This window comes from Mchenga conophoros, linkage group LG3, assembly GCF_057382185.1.
Source record: "Mchenga conophoros isolate Kocher_MC1m ecotype Shallow Benthic linkage group LG3, M_conophoros_male_GT1.1, whole genome shotgun sequence".
Taxonomy (NCBI): domain Eukaryota; kingdom Metazoa; phylum Chordata; class Actinopteri; order Cichliformes; family Cichlidae; genus Mchenga; species Mchenga conophoros.
In genome coordinates, this window is record NC_140528.1 from 55,941,658 (window position 1) to 55,964,224 (window position 22,567).

The 22,567-nt window shown below is 40.0% G+C and overlaps 3 protein-coding genes across 4 annotated transcripts in view; all 3 read right to left on the bottom strand.

Annotated features, from left to right (window-relative positions):
- Positions 1–263: 263 nt before the first annotated feature.
- Positions 264–7,031, bottom strand: tmem185a (transmembrane protein 185A). Its single transcript, XM_085263618.1, has 7 exons — positions 6,689–7,031; positions 5,449–5,625; positions 4,317–4,524; positions 3,679–3,762; positions 3,384–3,560; positions 2,383–2,506; positions 264–2,021 (listed from the first exon to the last, which is right to left on the bottom strand). Exons 1-7 carry the CDS (start codon positions 6,724–6,726, stop codon positions 1,771–1,773), a joined length of 1,059 nt encoding a protein of 352 aa, XP_085119744.1. The 5' UTR covers positions 6,727–7,031; the 3' UTR covers positions 264–1,770.
- A 3,727-nt stretch (positions 7,032–10,758) lies between these two features.
- LOC146579588 (myelin-oligodendrocyte glycoprotein-like) lies at positions 10,759–17,529 on the bottom strand. Its single transcript, XM_085263632.1, has 5 exons — positions 17,442–17,529; positions 14,531–14,908; positions 14,281–14,361; positions 13,754–13,869; positions 10,759–13,659 (listed from the first exon to the last, which is right to left on the bottom strand). The coding sequence occupies exons 1-5, from the start codon at positions 17,527–17,529 to the stop codon at positions 13,636–13,638; spliced, it is 687 nt and encodes a 228-aa protein (XP_085119758.1). The 3' UTR covers positions 10,759–13,635.
- A 4,261-nt stretch (positions 17,530–21,790) lies between these two features.
- Positions 21,791–22,567, bottom strand: part of LOC146579589 (myelin-oligodendrocyte glycoprotein-like) — a 7,634-nt gene continuing 6,857 nt past the window's right edge. For both annotated transcript variants that reach the window (XM_085263654.1, XM_085263645.1), the window contains one exon: positions 21,791–22,567. This exon is cut by the window's right edge and continues 503 nt beyond it. The gene's annotated coding sequence lies outside the window, so the exon portion shown is untranslated.

The window sequence follows — 22,567 nt, forward strand, 5'->3', positions numbered from 1 at the left end:
TCCGGCCCAAAAACAAAACATGATGTGACATCGCTCTGTCTCGTGACAATGGAGTTTAATCCCAGAAAACATTGAATATCATATTTCAGTGTCAGACCCATAGAATCGATCTCTGACATTCACCCACTTTACAGAAAGAAGTCAATCAGTGATCCAAGAGGCAGAGACAGACTGCTGCATGCCGACTGAAGCACTGTTAGACCAGAGCGCAGCACGGGAACTGTTTGTGGCACGATCACAGTGAAGAATAATTCAGGGCTGGATTACTTTCTCAGTTTAATTCTGAAATAAATATACAGACAACAAAAACCCGGTATGTTTAGTGACACCTGACAATCCCCCAGCAATGACGAGAAGAAACTAATGGCAGCATAGAAGGGAGAGTTTAAAAAAAAAAAAAAAAAAAAAAAAGAAGAGGGGAGGGCTCGCTGTCTTTATCTCCTGAACAGGTCAAGATTTTTATTTTCACGGTTAGACTTAATGCAGATATGTGTTAGCTTCTAAACTCTGCTCAACTCCTTACTTCTTCAATCAAAAACCCAAGCCGTCAGTTTAATGTTAAGGATGCTACATCACCTTAAAATTGCAGTCACACAGATTGCATTCATAAGATTGGCTGTGCAATCTTTTCTACCATCCTCAATCAAAAATCAGGAGTGCATTTACGTTTACTTTTTTACCCCCACCCACTCTCGTCAGCGCTATGGTCCCTAACTTGACAAGTTGTGTTATTTACAAAAACAAAAACTAAACAGGAATAGAAAAATCCAACGAGTCAAACTGGGTTCCTCCTGGAACATAGTAACAAAGTGCTATTTCCTTTTCTTTTTAAAGAAAAGATGCTTTTTTTCTTCAAGGGTAGTCTTAAAGCAATGCTTGCAGAGTGCACGAACGCTTTGGAAAACAAAACTTTACTCTTTCCTCCCGTTTGGGGTGGCTGAGAAGAAGTTCCCTCTTAGCCAAACTAATTCGTTTAAACAACTTGCATGTTTGGGGCAGAGTATTGGGGATCGTGTAGTTTTGCACAGCCCTACATATAAGCCCTGTGAATCTTTTCTCCAAATGTGCAATCAGAAAGCAGCCCAACAGCTGCTTCAATGCACTGACACACAAGTATTGCTCCAAGGCAGCCCTGAACAAAAAAGATAGAAACTTTTCCTCTGAGCCCCACACCCTTTTTTTTTTTGTTTTTTTTTTTTTTTTTTAACACCTAAATGATGAAGAGAGAATTGAAAGGACAGGGTTACATTGATCCCTGTATGGAGCCTCTCCAATGGTCCCCGTCACAAACCCAAAAAGTGTTGATTTTGTTTTTAACATCCTCTGAACATAAAGCAAAGATCTACAGCAGTTCAGAGCGAACATTTAAAGTCTACACGCATCCAGTTCTCACTGATGTCAGCATCATGTCACCCTGAAGTTTAGATCCAATAGAGTCTTGGATGTTTCCTCACCACAGATACAACTGGGAGTCAGCAACAACACTGTGGCTCCAGCGAGAGGTGAAAAACAAAGCTGTCCCTTCGTGGGTTCCATGATTTCACCCTTTAAAGGCAGCAAGTCAGGAGGACAGCGGGGATCTTGGATCCATCGCCGTTTTAGTTCAAGTGGATTGCCCGTGCTGGGCATGCTGATGCACAGTTCAGGGTGGGGGGGGACCAAAATCCTTCAGTGGAGAGTGGATTTAAAACAAAACAAAAGAAACAGTCTCTGAAGCGGTTTTGGCTTTTTTAGTTCGGCACCCACGACTGCTCATGCTTTGACCCGCCATTAGTCCGGCATGTCGATGCAGAGTTTGGGTGGCGGGACGAAGTATTTCCCGGGGCTCTGCGTGATCACCACGCCGGTCTTCTTGTGGAACATGGGGGCAATCTTTGGCGGCGGTTCAGGGACGGGCAGATCCTCGGCCGCCTCGGGGTCCTCACTACGTTGAAGGTCATAGGACACGTTGCCATACTCTCGCAGGAAGGGAAGGAGCTCCAGCAGAAAGTGGCAGAAGTCCTTCCGGATGCCGAACCACCCTGATCGGAAATAAGGACGGAGCAGAAGAGAGAAACAATGAAAAGCTTTTGATTTGCAGACAAAGTTTAATATTATTAAAATATGACCACATAAATAATTAAAAGGAAATTTACCCTCCTCTCATTTACTCTCAGGTCAATCAAAAAGTCAAAATATAATCTTTTCATTTATTTTTCCTCACATTTTACAGACCAAATTATTTACAGAACCAGCAGCTTCATAGAACATTATTTGCTGGAGTCCGAGAAATGACAAACATCGAAAGATAAAAGTTTTAATGAAGCTATATTAAGGGAAAGTTGTGGGATTTCTGAAACAACAGCAGCAGCAGGGACCACAAGTCCAGCTGCAGATACTCACAGTGGTTTCCTCCCTTTTGGCCGAAGGTGGTGGCCATGAGTGTGAGCAGGGAGAGCCACAGAGGGACGAACACGCACACGTAGCTCAGGCTGTTGTGACCGTCTAGCTTGTGCACCAGAAGGATCTGTAAAGACATGTGAATGTTATCAGACATCCTGCTGCTGGGAGGAAAAAACATGCATGTGTGCAGCGATTTTTGACTCTACCAACCAGACACCACAGGAGCGTCTGTCTTTATGGTCTAAGTGCCTGTGCCTGCCCACTTTAGACTGTTCAACTGTGCCTTAGTTTGCAAGGCTTTTTATCCGCCATTCTCTCCAGCTCGCTTTACAATATATTTTAGTTTGTATTTATTAAAAACAAGAAAGATGAAAAGAAAGAAGACGAGCATGAGCCAAAGACTGTAACAGTCTAAGGAGCTTACAAAGAAAAGCGTCTGGACTTCTTTAAGTTGCTTGAAGACGTTTCACCTCTCATCCGAGAAGCTTTTTCAGTTCTGGGATCAAATGATGGAGAGTCCCAGATATAAACCTAGTGGGAGTTTCCCCCCCGAGAGGGACAAAAGGACCCCCTAATGATCCTCTACCTAATCACATAAGCCTAGATGTGAAAAGGGGTGTGGGTCACAATCAGCCAGGGTTTCGGGTGAGCTCATTGTGAAACCTGGCCCCACCTTCCTGAGGTCAGATGGCCCAGGATGTGAGTGGGCGTTAAGGCGTCTGGGAAGGGATCTCAAAACTGGATTATAGATGGCAGAGAGTTGGTGTCGTAAACCACCGCCTCTGTTCAAAGATGGTCGCTCACAGTGGACATAGATGGCTTCTTTCACTCCTCTTTCAAACCATCTGTCCTCTCTGTCCAAAATGTGAACATTGGCATCCTTGAAAGAGTGTCCTTTATCCTTAAGATGCAGATGGACTGCTGAGTCTTGGCCTTTACATTGGAGACCAAACAGCTAGCCATTTTAAACAACACGAGATGATGCCGACTTCACGCCTCACCTCAAATGTGAGAAGCGGTACGACGATAGTCATCCAGCTGATCGCCATGGTGATGTGAGTTCGCCGCTGCTCGGCGATGATGTCGATGGAGCGGAGAAAGAGGACTGACCAGATGATGTAGTAAAGGACAACAAGGCACAGGAAGGACATGAGGATCCACAGTGGGACACACACCACCTGCAGCACACAAACACAGGCAGGGTGTCATTAAAGCAAGTTCAAAGAGGGCTTCAGGACCAGCACAGATTGTGGTCACAATGGAAACACAATAAGTGGCATGTTTTGTGTGCCTCACCAGCCAAGGCCAGTTGATGATCTTGTCCAGCTTCAGAGCGATGAAGATGAACTGCAGAATATTTACTGAACACAACACCTCCAGCTGAGGAGAGGAAGACAGGGAGAAACAATCAGGACAGAAGTTCAGGACTGTACTTTGATTAAACTGCCTATTCTGTTACACGCATCCTACATATGAACACTCTCAGTGGGATTTAAAGCCATGCAGAAGATGCAACAAAAACAACCAGTGTTGTTGGAGACCAAGAGTTACGCCGGCATTGGGAGAACATACAAACGCTTCACAGCTGGCCAAGACCTTCACACGTCACGAACACCTTCAACTCACAGAAAGCACTACCCTTAAGACCATTTCTTGCTTTTTCATACACGATGTTTAAAAAAGTGCAACTTTGCCTGAGTTGAGTCTGATAATGCAAGAACAGTATGCAGAAGACTTCAGACACGGATCAGGCTTTAATTCAAACAACTCTGACTAAAGATTGATGAATAAAACATTTGAGGATAACAAAAATACAAACCCCTCACTGTTGTATCTTTTGACACTGAATCTTGACAAACAGCTGGAAAAGTGTAGTTTTGTGATATTTTACGATCATAGTTTCTGAATTTCCTCATAAAAATCAGACGCCTTACCTCAAGAGAGCGGTCGTGTCTAAACCCCCAGACGCACGCTGCTACGGAAACGGGTGACACAAAGAAGAGTGGCATGAAGACGAGAAGCCAGAAGTAGTTTCCTCTCGCTACCCGATCGCACACCAGCACCTCGAACATCAACAGCAGGACGTGGAGCCCCACCGCTATCAGCATGGCCTTGAACTCCACACACGTCTCCCCCTCAGCCCTGACAGAGGTCATCATAAAGGTTAAAACACTTCAGGTGCCCTGATCTCAGCATTCAAGCTGAACCTGGGCTGCTGCTATCACCATACTTAAACGTATGTTCCCAATCTTCTCCTAGATGAATTCATTAACATTCCCCAGGGTAATGGAAATGTCAACATCCTTATAGGGTGTACAAATCATTAATATTGGCAGTTACATTGAGCACCATGTGACAAACTTATGACTGTGTTCACATGCCACATTCGTTAAGCTATGAATTTTAACCATCAGCCCAAATTTTAATATTTGTAGTACAGACCAGCGACCGCTGATTATATCTGTCAAATGATCAAAGTAAGCCACCGATTTAAGTCTAAAACGAGACGACAACAATAAGAAGATGAAGTCTGGGTGAGCATCATCATATTTACATATTTATTTTGTCTAACAAATTCATCACTCTAACAATCAGTACTGCTCTGGTAAATGTAACAGTATACAGTTGTTTACCTAACACCAATGCAAAGAGCTGTGCACAGTTCAGGGTCTGCTAGTTACTTTAAACCACAGACAGCAAGAATAGATGGACAGAGCTTCTCTCTGAGAAAGTGAAGCCGACCCTGCATTCTTTTCACTGTCCAGCAGGCAACAACTCCTCTGCTTGCAAAAAAACATTTCTGATGCTACAGGAGACTTTGGGAAAACTGCCCCGCTTCCCTCGCTCTGTTACCCCAGTAAACACTTCCATTATTTACTTTACAGATTCAATTACTACACTCAGGTCAGACTAAATAAAAAATGAATTGTAAAAATGACTACGAAAATAAAACAGAGCCTGAGGAAAAGCTTCACAAGGGGACTTCACTAAGCAATAGTGAACGTCTATCTTTTTACAGACAGTCTACACTAACTACCAATTCACATACAAGTGAGAGAGTCTAACCTGTACTGAGGGTTGTGGGCCCAGACTCCGGTGCCCACGGACGCCCCGATGATGACCAACAGCTTCCACAGCCATATTGGCGTAAACACAGCCCAGTAGCTCCACTGGATAACTCCATCCAGCCTCAAGGACAGCAACACGGAGAAGAGCAGCAGGCAAGAATAGATTAGGAACTTGCTGCAACAGAAGAGAGGAAAAATGAAAGACATGATGATGAAAAAAGATGCAGCTTTGCAGTTTTTATAGTTAAAGGCAAATATGGAAAGCTCATTTTCTCCCACTTGAAAATTTATTATAAGATGCTTAACAACTGTATTAGACAGGTTTATACCACAACTGCCATAACCCAATGGTAATTACAAAAATCCCTTTTAAAACTTTGTGTAATGGTTTAACGCTTAGAGCAGAGGTGTTGAACTCCAGGCCTCGAGGGTCCTGCAGGTTTCAGATGTGTCCTTGATTCAACACAGCTGATTTAAATGGCTAAATTACCTCCTCAACATGTCCTGAAGTTCTCCAGAGGCCTGGTAATGAACTAATCATTTGATTCAGGTGTGTTGACCCAGGGTGATATCTAGAGCCTGCAGACTCTGGCCCTAGCGGCCTGGAGTCAGACACCCCTGCCTTAGAGCTTAGAATAGTTTTTGACAGATTTCTAAAACTTTGTTTTCTGACAGGTAGTTTGATAGATATGTTGAGTGCAGCATGTAGGGTATTGAGTCTTAGCTGTCAGCAATCATGTGGACAAACTTGCTCCAATTTAAGAAAAGCAGGCCAACATAAGAACAACTTTAACAAATACAATTTTGGTTACATTTTAGAACAGTATTTCTTGTGTACCCATACCTACTATATGTGCACAAATGCCAAATAACTTTATTTTAATCATTTTTTATTTTGTTTGTTTGTTTTTACCGAAAAGTGGCAATTGAAACAAAAGGAAACATGACATAACTAGAGCCACAATCCACTGTAGACAACACTAAATTGTCTTTAACTAGCAAATCATCGGTGGTAACAGCTAGCCTGCTAGCCGGGCCTTGGTTAGGTTTTAGTTAGCATTAGTTACTTTATTGAGAGGTATCCCTGTAGGTTAACCAGAAACCAGAGAACGTGATTTCCACACGCATAATGAGTCTGCTTTTTACTTTTTCTTTTCCAAACAGCAGAGAGACTATCTCACCGAACACTTAATCCATGCTAACTAGCTACGGTGCTAGCTGAGACGCAGCTACGTTACCTGGGGTTGAAGTCCTGAAAGAGCCCTCGTAAATTCATGGTGCACAAAACAATGCGATACTGGCTAACATTGGCTTCCCCTCGGTGTCCGCTCCTTCACCTCCTAATCCGAACGCTACACATAGTAATATCAACGGTAACTGAGCTTTATGCCTTGGCTTCATCACAACCTCTTTGCCATACCACCCTGTTTTGTTATTTTTTCTTAACGTTCCGCCGGAAATCATGTGATTTAATTTTATCGGCCGGATCATCGCCACCTAATGACCTGGAGGAAAAACTACAGAGACTAAACTAGTAATAGCATTACTGCTCTTTATACTATTACTAATTGTATTATTATTCAAGGTCTCTGCTAAAGTGATTTCCGGTATTTGTTTTTATGTAAGTTTTTTTTTCATCTAAGTTTCTTGAGGCTTCGTGTGCACACAGCCCCTCCCTGCTGGTCACAAATCTTGTCACTTAGTGACGCCCTCTTCTTTAAATAAATCCAATCAGACAGGAGACGTTTATGTAAAACTTTTGCAGTGTTTTCAAATGATGACACAGTGATTGTGCTCCTGAAAACTTTAGTCAGTCTTATTAAGAAATAATATATTTTTTTCCACTGTGCTTGGACTCAGTGAGTTTCCCCCCTTTTTTTTTTCGTAATAACCCCTCCAGCTTCAGAAAAAAACACTTTCACATGGCACTGAGGAGGCAGGGGTGCACAAGTATCCGACAGCAAGCCTGTAAAGGTTTGGCTATATGCACTAGTGATGGTGAGATGAAGCCTCATGATGAACTGAAGCTTTCCATCCAATTGGTCGACTCATGGTTCGAAGCATTGTGATGATTCATTTGCTCTACTGCGCCATCAAGTGGACAATTCAAGTGAAGCGGGCTCTTTGATTATAATGATATGTAAACCTTATGTACATCTGGATAATGACACAAACTAGTGTTTGGTGCTTCACTTTTTAATAAACTAAAAGACAGAAATCAGATTATAGGATGTGTAGTGTTGTTTATTTATATTTTGGTGTTTATCATTTGTGATATTTATTACTGTGTGCATACTTTATTAGGAGAGACAAAATTAAAAAAAAAAAAAAAAAAATCTCTTCCTTGCTGGTTCCATCGAAGAAGAAATGCACAAGTAACTATGTAGCACATACGTAATCCAATTCCACAACACGGTGTGATGGGGAATCAGCTGTTTTCCTGCCCATGTTATTTCGAATCTGGCGCGAACCGGTGAACCAGTCCCTGAATCAGTCACGTGGTACGGACTGCCCGCGAGGCCTCGAACATCACTGCATACGTAATCAAAGCAAGCCTCGATACGCGCTTCAGAAAAACGCCCCCGCGATTACCCGACGCACGATTCGAAGCTTCGACACACAGGACACATCACTAATATGCACCTCTATAGATGTTATCCATATATCAGGTGTTGATGCACCCAATTTGTTAGTAATATCAAGCCAGCACTAAAAAAATCTAACACTCTGCACACATGGCGCAATAAAAAAAATGTATTTTTTTATTTCGTGTAAGACTTACGAGATGTGAAAGATATTTTTTGGTTTTTTGTTTTAATTTTACACTGATTGGTAGCTTACATCAAATTGTCTATTTGATTTAATTATGTTCACCATAGAAATGTTAAATTATTTTGTTCAAATTAGAAGTTTCAATCTTGTAAATCTAACAACCACCCAATTTCATTTTTTTTGAGTGCAGATGTTTGATTAGTACACTCTGGAAAAAGCATGAAGATAAGTGCATTAACACAGTGAAACATCAAAAATTTGTTTTACATTTTTGGTGATAATATATAATTTTTTTTCGTAACACTACAGATTTCTGACTTTTTTGTGTGAAAAAAGTAGCTTCCCTGCTGCCCTCATGCCACCCTAAGAACATTTCTTTAGGTCTGCCCCTGAGAAAGTTGTTAAAAATAGGCGATAAAATGTTGTTTTACAAAATATAGCATCATTTATCATTTGCAGTAAACTTTTGCCAGCGTGGGAACAATCCCTGCAAGGTGCTTTGTTGTGCAGCAATAAGCACAACAAAGTGGAAAATAAAAATCCAAGCACTTTGTATGTAAATTTCAGTCAGTGAAAGTCTGTACTCGGTGTTTCAGTTTTAGTCAGAAAACTGAACAGTATCTGTTATGATGGAAACTCTTACTGTATCTATTGAGGAGACTCTTCAAAGTGGTTAAAAAAAACAATAATTCAGGTATTCAGTCACTGCAGCTTGCAGAGAATCTTCTCAAGTGTTCTTCAAACTATCCCACCATTAATATTTCTCTTAAGATTCTCTTACCCACTGGATAACTGCTCACATCCCTCTTAACATGGAATTCATTGTTAAGTTACTCAGAGATCTTCTGCTTTCCAGTTACTGAGCACACTGTGCCCCAGGGATCAGTTTCTGGGACCTGATGCTTCATTTATGTTCGACAGGATGCACATTTGAGGTTGAGGGTCTCGTAAATTGTTTTATTTAGGTACTGATCATAGTATTTGAAGACTTTTTTTTGTGGTTGATTGTAGACAAGACAGCAGAATCCAGGTTCAGGAAGAATAGAAACAGGATTTTAGCATTTCACTACCTTAACTTTCCCTTGTTTTTGGTTCGTCTAGGATTCAAAGGAGCTTGCAAAGAAAAGCGTCTGGACTTCTTTAAGTTGCTTGAAGATGTTTCACCTCTCATCCAAGAAGCTTCTTCAGTTCTAAGGTCAAATGGTGGAGAGTCCCAGATATAAACCTAGTGGGAGTGACCCCCACAGAGGGACAAAAGGACCCCATGATGATCCTCTAATCCCCTCTGTGGGGGTCACTCACACTAGGTTTATATCTGGGACTCTCCACCATTTGACCTTAGAACTGAAGAAGCTTCTTGGATGAGAGGTGAAACATCTTCAAGCAACTTAAAGAAGTCCAGACGCTTTTCTTTCCAAGCTCCTTAGACTACGATGACCTGGATGACTGAGAACCTTCACAGACATTTTGTCTAGGATTATCGCCATGGAAGAGGAGCTGCAACAACTTAGAAACTTGGCAGTACAGCGCTGGTCTGAGTTCTGGTGGAGCGACTTCAACTTCAACTCGGGCCGCAGCAATGGGAATCCTGACATTCTCTCTCAACAGTATGAGACAGGCTCTAGCCTGGTCAAGAGTGTGGTGCCTGGGACTTCAGTTCCAACTCTGCTTCAGCAGGCTCGGTGTCCTGCGGTGTTACCCTCTGCTACTAAGCTGTAGACTGGGGCCTTCCCGTCTCAAGAGGGGGTGGGGGGGTTGAGACCTTGAGACAACTGCACAAGGACCATGAGCACCAGGATATTGAGCGTACCACTGAACTGGTCAGGCAGCGTTGCTATTGGCCCGGGACCCAGTGCCAGGAAAAGTACAGGATTGCTGAGCATCAAGCCAGGTTAATAGTGGCTTTTGAGGGAGCTTGGACATGGTTGTCGATGGCCGCTGACTGTCTCAAGTAGCGGCATGATCAGAGAGTCCACCCTGCGCCTTTACAGGTCAGTCGACTGGTGTATCTTCGAGATCACAGTGCCCGGGGCCGGCACAAGATCCAGGACCTATGGAGCTCCGTTGCCTACCAGGTGTTCAGGGCACCTCAAGGGAATGGGGCTGTATATACCATTGCCCCTGTGGGAGACTTGGACAAGGTTCGACATGTCCATTGTGACATGTTGAAAGGCACAGGTTTGCCCGGGGCCCCCTACACTTTGCCCAAGGAGTCCACCCCTACCTTTGTCTGCTAATTCAGAGTGGAGCTTCCTGAGTGATGATGAGTTGTGGCTACTAGTCCCTGAAGTCCACTTGGTCACATATGGTTCTGCGGTGTTTTGGTCTTTAGTTAGTTTGATCTTAATTACACGAGTAAGTATATTTCTAAACTATGTGCAGTCCATTTAGTTTGCCATTAGTGGAACAAGTTCTATCACATCTCAAAGGCAAACTAGTTTCTGCTGCCTTCAGTTTGGAGCGTCACAACAAAGACTTTAAGAGTTTTAATATATTTTTAACATGCAAAAGTATTTTCACATTGTGAATCAGGTTTACAGTGCTGTTTGCTCTTTTATCTCATTGTCCCTACAGCAAGTTAAAAAAGAAAGAAACAAAAGTGCCATGTTCATGAAACTTGATGGAAAAGTTTAAATTACAGAAGCTGAAGTAATTTCAGGGAAACTAAAAACACTCATGTTTTTTTTTTCTTACATAATTTCTTTCTTCCCCGAAACTGACACTGAAGACTAAGAAACAACTCTCAAAGATAAGCCTAGTCTTATTTTCCACACATACTTGGTACTTTTCTTTTTTTAATAAAAGTGTTTTCAACACTGACAAACATGAACACCCAGAAAGACAGCTTTAAGGTGAAAAATCCTGAACTATCTAAAAAGTCCCGACTTTCATGTTTCATCACTGGTGATTTCAGTTGTTATTGTTTTTGTAAAGAGATGATGTAGAGTTAGACGGATCCCTTTCTGATGGCTAAACTGGAACTAGGTCTCAAAACACAAATCTAGAGCCTCTATAGTCAGAAGCCTGTGATGACTGATATATTGACTTTCCCTCTTTCTTCCACACTATAACTGGCCATTTTTTCCTACTTTACCTCACCTTTAAAAATTATTTACCTTGCCTTGTTTTGTACTATTCTTTTCAGCACAATCTAATATCTGGATTTACTTTTAATTTTTCATTTTGACATACTGCATTAACGGGATTGATCTGAGACTAAATCTAAATCCAAGTACAAAAAAGTACTTTATTTTTTACTGTAACAATCACAAATTTAACAAATAATTTTCACAACTTGAAATTAAAAAAACCTATGCACAAGTTTTGCAAAAAAGATTTTAAAACTTTTAAAAACTGCAATATAGCTTGAAGTCTGCACTTTCAACACAAGTTGAAATGGAGGCTCTGATTGGCTACATCTTGTTTCCGTGTCGTCTCAAATTGGTCAAGTGATTTGGACGCGCCAGCGCATCCATTGACCCCAGAGGGTTAAGTCAGCTACTGCATGTATGGAGGAGTAAGGGCAGAGGTGGGTTGCAAAGGGACTTGCATGTGAGCAACCACCGTGTGCAGGAGAAAGCAGCTTTTATGAGATTAAAAATAAAAATAATAATAAGATATATAATTTATGACTACATATTTTATAATAAATAGACAAAAGACCCAGGTGTGGCATTTTAAAAACCAGCGCAGCAGCACAGCAAGCTAGAATGAGGCCAGTGAGGTTTGGAGGTGACCACTCTTACAGCCTTTGAGAAGAAGCTGTGCATACTCCTGCCTCAGGGGGGAGGTCGAAGAGTTTCTGGGTTGGGTGTGTGGGGTTAATCGTGATACAGGTTGGACTGCTCCTGCACCTGCTGACGTAAATGCCAGACAATAGACAATAAAGAACAATGGAAATCAAATCTCATCTTTAAACAAAATATCAGTAACAGTCGAGCTGTAGATTTAAATTTCATGAAAAGTGAGAACTCAGCTGTTTGTGAGCTTTCATGCCAAATCAAGTCTAATATAAATCCTGATAAATGTGTTTTTGTAATATCTTTATACTTTGGTACAGACATACATTATAGCAAAAAGCAGCCTCTGCTGTACTGTCCTTAAACAAAATATTCTAAAAAACCCCACTGTAAAATAATCCTGACCTCAAAACAAAAAGCACCATGACTGATGCGTTTGCCACTGTGCTCAGTGACGTCTCTGACTTTAATAACAACACAGCTGAACTCCTCCACAGATCATCGCTGCTAAGGATGAGAAGAGGACTTTAAAGTTCACACAATGAACAAGTTCTTCCTTATAAAGAAAATTTAACTTTGATGACATCCAAATCCTTAAAACTGAAACCAAAATGATGTACTTCAGACAATAATCAGTGTGTCTGTGTGTGGCAATTATGAACTTTCATAATTACAAAACAAACATTTGGAAAAACACCTGCAGCTCCAGGCTGTGGTTAGAAAAAATACCTAGTGTCCAAACATGTTTACATCCTAGCTGCTGTAATCACTTCAAGGCAAAAGGTGTTGGAAATCTTAGCTCTCTTTAGAATACATGCAGACTGCTAGATGTGGTACAGTTCTTAAACAGGCTGACTTCTTATTATCTAAACCAGTTTGGTCCTCAGGTTTTAGTATGAATATGTATGGGTTAAAACAGAGAAAGACAACCATTCTTGCCTATGGGCAGCTTAAAATCACCATTTAACCTAAACCCACTGACTTCATGTCTTTGGACTGTGGGAGGAAGCTGGAGTACCCAGAGAGAATCCACATAGACATGGGAAGAACATGCAAACCTCACAAAGGCCCAGGCCAGATGAGGAATTCAAAACCAGGAGTTTCCTGCTGTGAGGAAACAGTACTAACCCCCATGTGTGCAGTTAAATTAAGAATAAAAAGTATTAAATATTTAGTGAATTTAAGACAAGTTGTTATTTACAGGTTGTGCAAAACTTGTGCAATGAGCATTTAAGTGGCATTTTTGAAGTGGCAGTGTGTAGAGTCCTGTAATTGTAATGAGTGTGTAATGGTGTGTATAGAATGTCAGCAGTTCAAAAGTCTGATGGCTTGTGTGTAAAAACTGTCTCTGTATCTGGTAGTGCGGGTCTGGATGGTCCTGAACCACCTGCTGGATGGCAGGAGTGTGAAAAGTCTGTGGCTGGGATAAGAGAGGATCCGCTGCGTCTTCCTCATGCAATGGCTGGTAGTTCAGTCCTGGTGATGCGCTGTGCTGATCTCGCCACCCTCAGCAGAGCTTTGCTGTCAAGCCCTAGCTAGGTCATAAAGCTAGGTCTCAAGCCCTAGCTATTAAAAGGGAAAGTTTTACGCCTAATCTTAAAAATAGAGAGGGTATCCGTCTCCTGAATCCCAACTGGGAGTTTGGGAGGAAGGCACGTCCACGAGCAAGGCACCTAGTTAGGAGGTCCTTTCTCGAGCTGGAGTAAAGAATGAAAAAAATTTTTTTTTTAACAACAATGTCCTTTCATTTCCATCCTTCAATCATGAGATAAATGCATAAGATCAACATACTTCTGTTTTTCGATGCTTTGACTCAATGAACCAGCCTCCTGCGACTGCGACACAGAGCAGCATAAAAACACAGAAAACCACAAGTGGGATCAGTCGGCTCCGACGGGACAAACCATCTGCCAAACAGAGATGAGATCTACTGTAGGACACAACATGACATGTCACATTTATTAAACTATCAAGCACAGAAGTTACACAACGTTAAATAACAGTGAAATGAAGTTAGAATTACTGAGATATCAGTCCTGATGGTCACTTTAATGCTACAAGTCCCAGAATTCTCAGGGCAGCAAACACAACTTTGCCAAAAACCACAAGAGAATAACTGATACATTTACTGCTTCACAGAAATAAATAAAGAGATCTGCAGAGCTTCAACTGTGCTTCAAAATAAAAGCTGCACACATTAGACATTTTGAGGACTACACAGAGAGGCTGCCATCACTGAGAGAAAACTGCATCATAAAGGTGATTTAGATCCATTTCAAGACTTTTTAATTGTCTTGATTTGTTCCTCATGTTCTCACCTTTACTGTGAAACTCGTCCATCGGCTCAGGAGTTTGGAGAGTTTCAGGATGCAGTGGTGTCTCTGTTGTCATAGTTTCAGCTGAATATAAGATTGTAAGAACATTCAATTACCGTATTTACAATAAAATAATATCCAGAAGTCTTTAAGGAGCAACACCAAAATAAGTTGTTGGTAAAATAACCCAAGCACACCGATCTTTAAGGCAAGTTTGAAACCAAACAACAAAAATCTTTTTGGTCTGACTCACCAACAATCAGATGAACAATTGAAGACTTTGTCTGACTCTTTAACTTTGGGATGAAACATCTGTATCTTCCTTCATCTTCTTGTGTCACATTAGTGATTCTTAGTGAGATGTTTCCTTCTCTCAGGCCGTCTGTGAACAACGCCGTCCTCCTGACGTACGATGGGATCTTCATGTCGGGGACCTCTCGGGTGTCTCTGTAAAGATGAACATATTCCACTCGACTCAGACGGTCGTTGGGGTCAGGACGACGATCGGGTCTCGACCACTCCACCGTCAACCCCGCCACATTAAACTTTGGCTCCACGCGACACGGCAGGATGACATCATCACCTGGAGCGGCCAGGATAGGCTGAAGTGATCCAACCACATGATAGTGACCTGAGGAGGAGAAATAAATACACACATCCTGCTGAAAACCAAGTCTGACGTTTTCAAAAATGTCTTCCTTTCTCATCAAACACTTCCAAGTGCAATAAAAAAATGTTAATATCAACTTTTTAGCACCTCTACACCTGTGACCAATGTTCCCTCTAATTTTTCATGTGTCTGAGCGAATACACAAACTCCCTGAGCGATCTCGTGGACCACTGTGAGCAACAGCTCACATCCAAATCCATCCAAGTTACATGGTTTATTAAAATAATCAAATTACAGCATTTACATTTATGTTAGACTACTTTTAATTAACTGCTTTAGCCCACTTACAATGAAAATAAAAAAAAAATCATTGAAATTGTTCATGATCTGTGCAGTATGTTAACACTATTGGAAGTAAAATAACTTGAACTCCAATTTTGAAAACACAACTTCTTCTTTTTTTATATAAAGCTCTGACTTGTATAATGAGTCTGTGGTCTGGGAGAGAGTCTGTAACTCTCTCCTAAAAATGCAGCCAAGGCGTTTTTTTAAATAAACATTTCAAACTATTTACAGAACAATCAGCTGTTCTGCATCAAATTTGATGCCACACAAATTATTTCTGCCACTCCAAAAAATAATTTCTGTCCACTATGAGATAAAGGAGAACAACAGCCTGATACCTGCAGGCCTGACAACAGCAGATGTATCACTCCTGTAACATTCAGCAGTCGCCTCATTGTTCTGACACACACAACAAAACTATTGACAACACTACACACTAACTACACAAGATTTGCGCTAAACGTCGCAAATCTCTCACATCTCAAAACACCGCCGTCACTCCTAAAACTTCCCTCTTTCCTAATCATCTAAATGCCATGTTGCCATATCATTCATTTTTTGATTGGTCGACATGGTACATTTTTCGACAAATAGGAAAAGCTGGGGTTTTTTTGGTATTTTTTTTTGCTCACAGGTGGAGAGTGCTTTCGAGCGTTTTTCTTATAAAACCTTATAAACCTTATTCATTATAAAACGTCGTTTTTACAGTTTCTTCCCACAGTAAATATAAACAACGATAGTATTCAGGAAGAAAACCAAACATTTCAGATATTTTTATCATAACTCTGGTTTTACGTGGCCTATCAACACAATTTAAAAACTGGTATAACGTCCACACTTTTTCCATCAATTGTTACTCTCAAGTGTAAACACGGTGACAGCGCATCAGAAGCACGGCCAAAAAAAGATGATTAACGTGAATTAAAGCTTAAACAAATCTAAAGAAATGAAGTAACTAGTATTTCAGAATTATTACTTTTTTAATTGCAGTGAGACTTGAGAGCAAAACGCAGCATAAAGCTGAGAGAGACACACTGAACCTAAACTCTGCTACATCCATCTACAGTGAGAGGGAGGCAGAAACTGTCTCACGGCAGCTGATAAATGCTGAAAAAGTGCAGCTCTAACAGTGTTAAACATGCATCTCAGTAAAATGTGCAACATGGACAGGTTTGGGTCTGAAATCAGCACAGCTTTAATTTTAGAACCAAAGCCTGTTTTTAAAATAGACCCATAGCTCCACACAGCTGTGGGGCAGGCTTCAGGTCTTTACATCGTATTCTTGCATTGAATGTAAGTTACATTATTCTAAAAGTAAAATAATAATGGTAAATAACACAAAAGAGCACCTGTAACTTCAAAAACAGTGATTCAGAAGATTAAGACGAGCAAAATCAAATCACTGACAGAAAGATTCCTCTGTTTGCGAAGCATGTGGAGAGCAAAGTGGATCCTGACTGTCACCGTTTACACGTCAGCTAACAAAAAGGAATCAGTTGCATGCACTTTATCCTTGTTTATAACCTGAATGTTTTGTGCTTTTCCTTCTTTATTTACATGTTCCACTTCATGTATTATAGCTTAGTGGCTCATTTACAACATGCACTGAAAGCTAGCTTGGCTCAGGCTGTAAACACTGTGGAAATGTGGCTTTGGTTAATGCTACAATAATAATAAATGAATTAAGTTAGTAAAAATCTTTAAACTGACACAGAAACTAGAAACTTCTATAGTGAAAGGCTCAAACCTGACTAATAGATTCAGCTCAGTTATTTATGATTTAAACATCTGTTTTATTTCCGAACACAATATATATAGACCTATAAACTAAAAGAAATAGCTAAACTCTGATAGCATAATAATAAAAAAAATTGAGCTCCCTTTCTAAACCCCCCACATAACTTTACACAGAAGAGTAAGGCACATTTTTTTGGTGCAGTATTTTTAGACTAATTTACACTTGAATACAGCGTCTGCTTTTATTTACAGTGTGAAACATCTGCAACATCAGCCAGTATAACAGACTGCTGCTACATCATCACTGAGTTTGCCACTGTTTTTAAATACTCCCATTAAATTATATTTGTAACTAAAGCAAGTTTAATAATTTGCATCATTGACAGGCGCTCAAGGTGCATCGGAAACAAAAATACGACTAACATGAATTAAAGCTTAAACAAACTGGACTCATATGGCAGAGCAATCTTACCTTCAACAGGTGAGAGAGCAAAAAGCAGCATAAAGGTGAGCTTTAAAGCTGAGAGAGACACACTGCACCTAAACTCTGCTACATCCATCTACAGTGAGTGTGAGACAGACGCTGACTGACAGCAGCTGATAAATACCAGTCTGTCTACTCTCTCTCTCTCCGCCCACTTCGCACACATTTAAAGCGCTTATTTTTTTTTGTCCCAGCCCCCCCTGCCCCCTGCATTTACCTGTTTCCAGGTGCCATTAATAATAATAATAATAATAATAATAATAATAATAACAATAATAATAATAACACAAGCTTACATAAATGTTAGCAGGGAATTTTAGTGCCAGAAAAACAGGAAGTTTTCTGCAACAGTAAAGGAAGCCTGAAAAACTCCAAATCAAGTGACGGGAAATTCCTATTAATTACAGTAAACAGTAAAAAGTTAACAGCCCACAAAAATCAAAAGCAGCAGTTAGTTCCTCTTTATTTCGATTTTTAATTAACCTGCAGTTCAAGAGCGCGGGCAAATAAAATGACAAATATTTACAAATCCCAGCAAGAGTTGCACAACAGCTGAATGACAGAGAAGAAGCAGCTCACCTGTTCAGACAGGAGCTTAATTAGCTGATCGTCACCACCATTCTCTTCATGGAGACGAGAAAAAATGATAAAACAGGCTGTTTTCTTCAGTAACATGAAGGAAGGAAGCGCTTCATGTGCGGCTCTGAGTCTGAAAGTGAAAGTAAAATAAGAAGAAGGAGCAGTGGCTTCATGCTGACGTGCGTTTAGTTTCTATTTTGTCTACTCCCGCTTTTAAACACGTTTTTAAGTTTTAGTTATTCTAACTGTGTTTCCAGCGTAATAATCTTAATCCACACACATATTAATTCTCTTTACATCTTATCCAGTTCAGGGACCTGGTTCAGGGGAATTTAGAGAGAGGGTGGATGGAGTGAAGCCGATGAAACAAGAGTGAAAGGTCTACACATCTACACCCACACTGTAGTGGGTAGGTGTAGATACTCACAGCCAAAGTCAAAGACACAATTCAATGCGATGCAACACTCTTAACGACCACATTTAAAAGAACCTAATTCCTGTCAATGACTGCATCATGGACATTTTGCATGATGTCATATTTCTGCACATTTAAATGTCATTATATTTTTAGGTTAATTACCAGAAGTGCATGGTCAAGTGCTGCCTGGATGTGAGGCTCCTTTCCAACATAAGCGAGAAGTAAAGATTAAAGTAATGTTGTAAAACACCGTGTGACATCCCAATACACAGAGTCAAATTGCTAATTAGCCAATATTAGCCCGAATACTTTATTAATCCCCCAGAAAATAAGGTGGTCACAGTTGCTCCAAGACTGAACTGTAACTAAGTAAACAAAATTAAATTAATAATGCAATATTTTACAAAGTTACAGAAATATAATTAAAAAAAACCCTAAAAAAATACAGATAGCTCTAATTATAAATATCTCAGTGTGTCAGACAAAATTAAATATATATAGGCAACAATGAGGTGCCCATCTTTTTATACTGATGGATGTGATCTAGAAATGATTTAGAAAACCTGATATTTCTTCAGACATGTATTATGTACACAGTAAAAGCATTTGGTCATCAAACATTTCTTCACATTTAGTTAGAGTGATCCTGAGCTCTCCAGGACTTCTGAGGATCCTTCAGAGTGTTTATTTGGACAGTGGAATGTGTGGAGCAGCCTCAGGTGGTGTGAAGAGGAGGCAGAGTCGCAGATGTGGGCGGGGGAGAAAGTGGGACCTGAATTAAAACATATGAAAAACAGATTACATTTATCCACCCACTCACTCATCCTGATTGAGGATGACTCGCCTAACCTCAAACCCTTACTATAACCCATTCACCACCATGGTCCAAAGAACCACACTCCTGTCAATGAGTGCATCATGGAAATTTCTTATGATGTCACATTACTGTATTCTTTAATGAAATATTTAACACATTTAATGTAAATACTGATTTTATTATGTGTAATAATGAGAAATGACACAGGGAAGAAGTATTGAACACATGAAGACCGAGGCATCTAAAAGGGCATGGAAAGTCATGACACCAGCTGAAATGTATCACTAATTAAAAAGTAATCCTGTCACTTAATATAAATTAATATCAGCTGCTTTCATCCCTATAAAAATGTATCATTAGCAAGGTGCCACACAATAAACATCACATGATGGGTAAAACCAATGAAAAGCTTTACAGCCTTATTGCAAAACATGCGAAACTTACTGATGGCATTGGTTATTGAAGAATTTCTAAACTACTGAAGGTTCCAGTGAGCACTGTCGGGCCCATAATCTAGAAGTGGAAAGAACATCATTTTACCATACCGGGTGCTCCCCACAAGATTTCAGACAGTGGAGTGAAAATGATCAGAGGAGTTGTCCAAGAGCCAAAGACCACTTGTGGAGAGCTACAGAAAGACCTGGACTCAGCAGGTACAGTTGTTTCAAAGAAAACAAGTAATGCACTCAACCACCATTACCTGTTCTTAGTTAGCCAGCTGTATCTATATGTACAGTACTACATAAAATACAGGGTCATCAAAACCCATTTCTTCACATTTTGTATGGTGTTGAGCAAGAGTTTTCTGAAGTCTTTTACAGTTCTTTGAAAGAGCTGACAAACCTGAGAGATGCATCTGCCCTTCAGCTGGTCCAGCTGCTGTTCACCGAAGCCTCATCAGACATGGTCTCAGTGGAAGGGTGGCTGTCAAGAAGCCATTCTTAAGGAAGGGAGACAGGAACAAAAGGTTTAGGTATGCTAAGTTACACAAGAACTGCACTGAAACTCAGCGACACTGGTCCGATGGAGTGAATGCCATCTGTTTCTGTGTGTCATAATTAGTCTCATCAAAGAGAGGTGGAGTAAAGATTTTCAAAGATCTCATCGGCTTTCAGTAGTGGATTGAATTCAGTCATGGGCATCATTAACAAAAAGAAAAGTTTACAACTGTTTGAATGAAAGTCGTTGCTCACAGTATTTCAGTAACCTTACTGTAACATGATTTACAGTAAGGGTGCAGTAATTAGTGTCGCTAGTAAGTTGTTGACAGGATTTTCCCTTTTTTACCGTGAGACCAAATGAAAGATTGATGTGCTTCACACATGGTGATGCAGCCTGCCTCGTTTCTTTGTGGGCAGCTAAAAGTTTAGAGTTCACAGCTTGGTTGAGACAAAGATTTGAGATTAATGCAGCTCACTTGTAATCTCCACGTTGCTGGTTAGAGTCCCTGTTCAGATCTCTCTGAGATGACTGTTTTTGTACATGATCTCTGACAAGACCAAACTACTCATGCATAAACTCATATTTAAAATCACTCCTTTGTTCCAGCGCACAGCAGTCACTGCGGGAGTCAATATAGTCTCGTCAACACGCCCACAGGCATTTTGTTTTTTCCAGCGGGTTGTGTTAGAAACTTTTGTTTAAAAACAATTCGGGGCAGACTGTGGGCCCGATCATACCTTAACAAGCAGTAGGCTTTCTTATGTTTTCTGTGCTTCCCCCACCCACAGGCTGAACACAACCAAATATTTTTCCTCTCTCGAGTGGAAGGATACCCATGTAAACAGAAACGATAAAATCTATATATAGGCTAGAGTACTTCCTTTGTCTATAAATATAATGGAAAATCATTTGCTGTGATTTTTAGTACAACAGAGAGTTATTATAAATATATATCCAGATATTCTTTGTGTTCTTAAATAAAACTTAAAACCTCAAACAGACTTTGGGTCGAAGGTGGTGGCTTCTGTCCATGATTTATCCCGTTATGATTGTGGTTTAGGTTTATTTGTCTTGTTATTTTAATTGTAATTTTTTTTTTTTTTTGGGGGGGGGAGACAAAATTAGAAAACGGTTTTAAGTAAAAAAAAATAAAAATAAATATATATATATATATATATATATATATATATATATATATATATATATATATATATATATATATATATATATATAAATAATAAAAAATAAAAATAAAAATAACAAGGTGAGGTGACAGAGCATTGGGAGGTAAATCTTGTCCTTCAGTAAAAGCATCCTCCAATAACAGCTGAGATTTCACTTTTAGTGAAACTTAAATCTGTAATACGTTTTTTACTTCAGTACAGACATAAATGAATGTGTAAATCAGCCCCTGCTGTACTGCTGTTGGATGAAGCACTGTTGTCATGCTGAGCTAATCTAACAAGCAGCTCAGGTCGGCATGTTTTCAACATTGCTGACCTGTGATGATAACACAACAACACAAGGCTGAACTCCAGCACAGATGTTAGTCACTGAATAAACGATGCAAACACACTGAAATCATTTGCAAATGAACTTTATCTGAGAAGCAATTGTCTGGAAACATTTTGCCTCAAATTTAAGTTTAATTAGTTGGAAAGTCCAAAATAACAAAAGGTTCAAAATATAAAAATCAGTGTTTCAAAGAGAAGACCTGCTTTTCTTTAAGAGACATTTTTAAATAGAATAAGGCCTAAAACAACAGAACTATATATTAGATATTCCTTCCGTAAGAAGGAAGCAGAAAGTTGAGCTTGATAAAACAATCAGTATGTCAGAGTGACAGTTAGGAACTTTAACAAAACAAACCCATGGAAAGCACCTTTAGCTCCAAGCTGTCCCAAAAGACAAATTAAATACCTACAATCACATCACAGCAAACATGTTTACATGAGTTCAACCTGATCTAATACTGTTGTAGTCCGCTCTCTAAAGGGCAGAATAAAGTAAGACTTCACCCATAATACAAAACAAAGTGCAAATATTCACTCATATCTCCTCAAAATACAAGATGACTCTAAGGGGCTTTTAAACAGGTTTCATTTTCTTAGTATCTAAACTAGCATTTCATGTTCCCACAAGCTACAAAAAAAGTTCAAACTAACGCAGGTATAAATGCAAGAACAGTTAAAGCACTTCAGATCTAGTTCTCGTGAAAGAACATCCAATTAGACTTAAGTGTTTCTTTGTAAATAACCTCACATGCAAGAGAATTTATATGTGAGGTTATTAAGATTTGATCACAGTCTCACAAAACAATTTCAACCTTAGTGCTGCAGTACAACCAGATACTTCACA

What these genes read in the sequence shown, in the direction of transcription:
- tmem185a (XM_085263618.1), bottom strand. Translation starts at nt 6,726, where the DNA reads ATGAATTTACGAGGGCTCTTTCAGGACTTCAACCCCAG. An exon ending in GCCCACAACCCTCAGTACAG is followed by an intron (nt 4,525 to 5,448) that starts GTTAGACTCTCT and finishes GACCTCTGTCAG; the next exon opens with GGCTGAGGGGGAGACGTGTG. An exon ending in TCATCAACTGGCCTTGGCTG is followed by an intron (nt 3,561 to 3,678) that starts GTGAGGCACACA and finishes TGTGTGCTGCAG; the next exon opens with GTGGTGTGTGTCCCACTGTG.
- LOC146579588 (XM_085263632.1), bottom strand. Translation starts at nt 17,529, where the DNA reads ATGGATGTAGCAGAGTTTAGGTGCAGTGTGTCTCTCTCAGCTTTAAAG. An exon ending in GGACGAGTTTCACAGTAAAG is followed by an intron (nt 13,870 to 14,280) that starts GTGAGAACATGA and finishes TCTGTTTGGCAG; the next exon opens with ATGGTTTGTCCCGTCGGAGC. An exon ending in CAAAGCATCGAAAAACAGAA is followed by an intron (nt 13,660 to 13,753) that starts GTATGTTGATCT and finishes TCTTTACTCCAG; the next exon opens with CTCGAGAAAGGACCTCCTAA.